General features: G+C 38.7%; 1 protein-coding gene across 1 annotated transcript; it reads left to right on the top strand.

The window, feature by feature from the left end:
• The first annotated feature begins 538 nt into the window (after positions 1-538).
• LOC147762747 (uncharacterized) lies at positions 539-2,229 on the top strand. The gene is made up of 3 exons (XM_087007502.1): positions 539-1,029; positions 1,303-1,423; positions 2,129-2,229. The coding sequence occupies exons 1-2, from the start codon at positions 636-638 to the stop codon at positions 1,413-1,415; spliced, it is 507 nt and encodes a 168-aa protein (XP_086863628.1). The 5' UTR covers positions 539-635; the 3' UTR covers positions 1,416-1,423; positions 2,129-2,229.
• The last annotated feature ends 280 nt before the right edge of the window (positions 2,230-2,509 follow it).

Below are 2,509 nucleotides of genomic sequence, written 5' to 3'. Positions count from 1 at the left end.
CGTTTACTATGACTTCCTCACACTTACGTAAATCAAGTGTTACCAGACGTGTGCTATCGTTTACTATGACATCCTCACACTAACGTAAATCAAGTGTTACCAGACGTGTGCTATCGTTTACTATGACTTCCTCACACTTACGTATATCAAGTGTTACCAGACGAGTGTTATCGTTTACTATGACTTCCTCACACTTACGTATATCAAGTGTTACCAGACGAGTGTTATCGTTTACTATGACTTCCTCACACTTACGTATATCAAGTGTTACCAGACGAGTGTTATCGTTTACTATGACTTCCTCACACTTACGTAAATCAAGTGTTACCAGACGTGTGTTATCGTTTACTATGACTTCCTCACACTTACGTATATCAAGTGTTACCAGACGTGTGCTATCGTTTACTATGACTTCCTCACACTAACATAAATCAAGCGTTACCAGACGTGTGTTATCGTTTACTATGACTTCCTCACACTTACGTATATCAAGTGTTACCAGACGTGTATTATCGTTTACTATGATTTCCTCACATTCACGTTAATCAATCGTTAACAGACGTGTGATATCGTTTAGTACGACTTCTTCACAACCATCTATAATAACTGCTACAAGACATGCGTTATCGTTTAATATGACTTCCTCAAAATCACAAGTATTACTAGACGTGTTTTTTATTCGCTGTGACTACGATATGTCCATTTCAGTGGACTGGCCATGTGGATTTGTGGGCAAGGAATGTAGTGGTGAGCGCTACAAGGGAGTTCTCTATCCAAACATCAACGACTGTACAAGGTACATCGAGTGTGCGCAAACATTTATCAACCCTGATTTTCATTGGATCGCACGTAAGTGTACATTTGCCAGGATATTTGATCCATCAACTGGGACATGTCGTCGTAACATCTCCTGCCCTGCTCCCATTGGAACATGTCCACATGAAGTCATGGCCACGCAAGCTGACATATCTTCACCATCCTGTCCTGACTTCTACAAGTCTACATCCACATCTGGTGTCTATCCTGTCGGTGAGTTATTGACTGAGTCCATTTACAAACTATTTACAAACTTGAATAATATGTGAACTAATTATAAGAAATCATATGTAAGATATCATTTAACAATTAGCTCCAGGGAATTAGGAAAAGCATTTGAGTGTTCAGTATATTAAAACTATATATTATAAACAGCAGGAGCAATTTCATGTCTTTGTCATCATTTTATTTGCAGTGTATTTGTACTAAAAATGTAAGGTGTTCGCACACCTTTCTAATGCAAAGCAAACCATTTTTAATTACAAGATGTCCCAGCTGCCGTAGAAAGCACCAGACCGTCTAATGCTGCGCTGATGGCGGGCCCTGTGTACGGTACCCTGGCGGTATGCCTGGCTGGCTTCCTGGCCCTGATACTTTGAACAAGGCGGTAAGAATGCGAACGACCAATGTAACCATTAAATACTGGCTGTGAAATAACCAGTTTTACCATCATAACACTGGCACATGTAACCATTAAATACTGGCTGTGAAATAACCAGTTTTACCATCACAACACTGGCATATGTAACCATTAAATACTGGCTGTGAAATAACCGGTTTTACCATCACAACACTGGCACATGTGACCATTAAATACTGGCTGTGAAATAACCGGTTTTACCATCACAACACTGGCACATGTGACCATTAAATACTGGCTGTGAAATAACCAGTTTTACCATCACAACACTGGCACATGTGACCATTAAATACTGGCTGTGAAATAACCAGTTTTACCATCACAACACTGGCACATGTGACCATTAAATACTGGCTGTGAAATAACCAGTTTTACCATCACAACACTGGCACATGTGACCATTAAATACTGGCTGTGAAATAACCAGTTTTACCATCACAACACTGGCACATGTAACCATTAAATACTGGCTGTGAAATAACCAGTTTTACCATCACAACACTGGCACATGTGACCATTAAATACCGGCTGTGAAATAACCAGTTTTACCATCACAACACTGGCATATGTAACCTTTCATTCATACATGTGAAAGTATGGAAATAACATTGATTAGTGGTAATATGATTTTTATTGTATTGAGCAAAGGCTTAACTTTACTTTTTTTTTCAGATGAAAGCAAGATGTCTGCATCTCCATTGATGTTGTAAAAACATTAAGAACACTAATTTCTGTCAATTCAGTGTGTCGGTTTTGAAAAGTGTACAGCTGTAAACAAAATTGAGTGAAGCACACAGTCGCACCTCGGGATTATTGCCGTGTGTCGAACAGACCTACACTCATGTTTGGCCAGTTGGAAGTCAACACAAGAAACATGGACTTTCATATGCGACTAGTAATATGTCACAATTGAAAAGGGATATTTCAGAAAAATGTCAAACAATTGACTTTCCTGTGGTATGATACAGACTGATTAATCCTAAGAACTCTAAGAACTTCAGCTGAACTTTGGACTGATAGTTTAAACTTTATTCATAATTCAATGAAAATAAG

The sequence above is a fragment of the Lingula anatina genome, chromosome 3 (genome assembly GCF_051362555.1).
Source record: "Lingula anatina isolate TDL-2025a chromosome 3, LinAna3.0, whole genome shotgun sequence".
Lineage (NCBI taxonomy): Eukaryota > Metazoa > Brachiopoda > Lingulata > Lingulida > Lingulidae > Lingula > Lingula anatina.
The sequence above is the reverse complement of the archived record's forward strand: the minus strand, read 5'-3'. Positions and strand labels throughout refer to the sequence as shown.

Bases quoted from the DNA above. Each gene is read 5' to 3' on its own strand.
- LOC147762747 (XM_087007502.1), top strand. From the start codon at position 636: ATGACTTCCTCAAAATCACAAGTATTACTAGACGTGTTTTTTATTCGC. The intron at 1,030-1,302 runs GTGAGTTATTGA...TTTAATTACAAG, and splicing joins ATCTGGTGTCTATCCTGTCG to ATGTCCCAGCTGCCGTAGAA.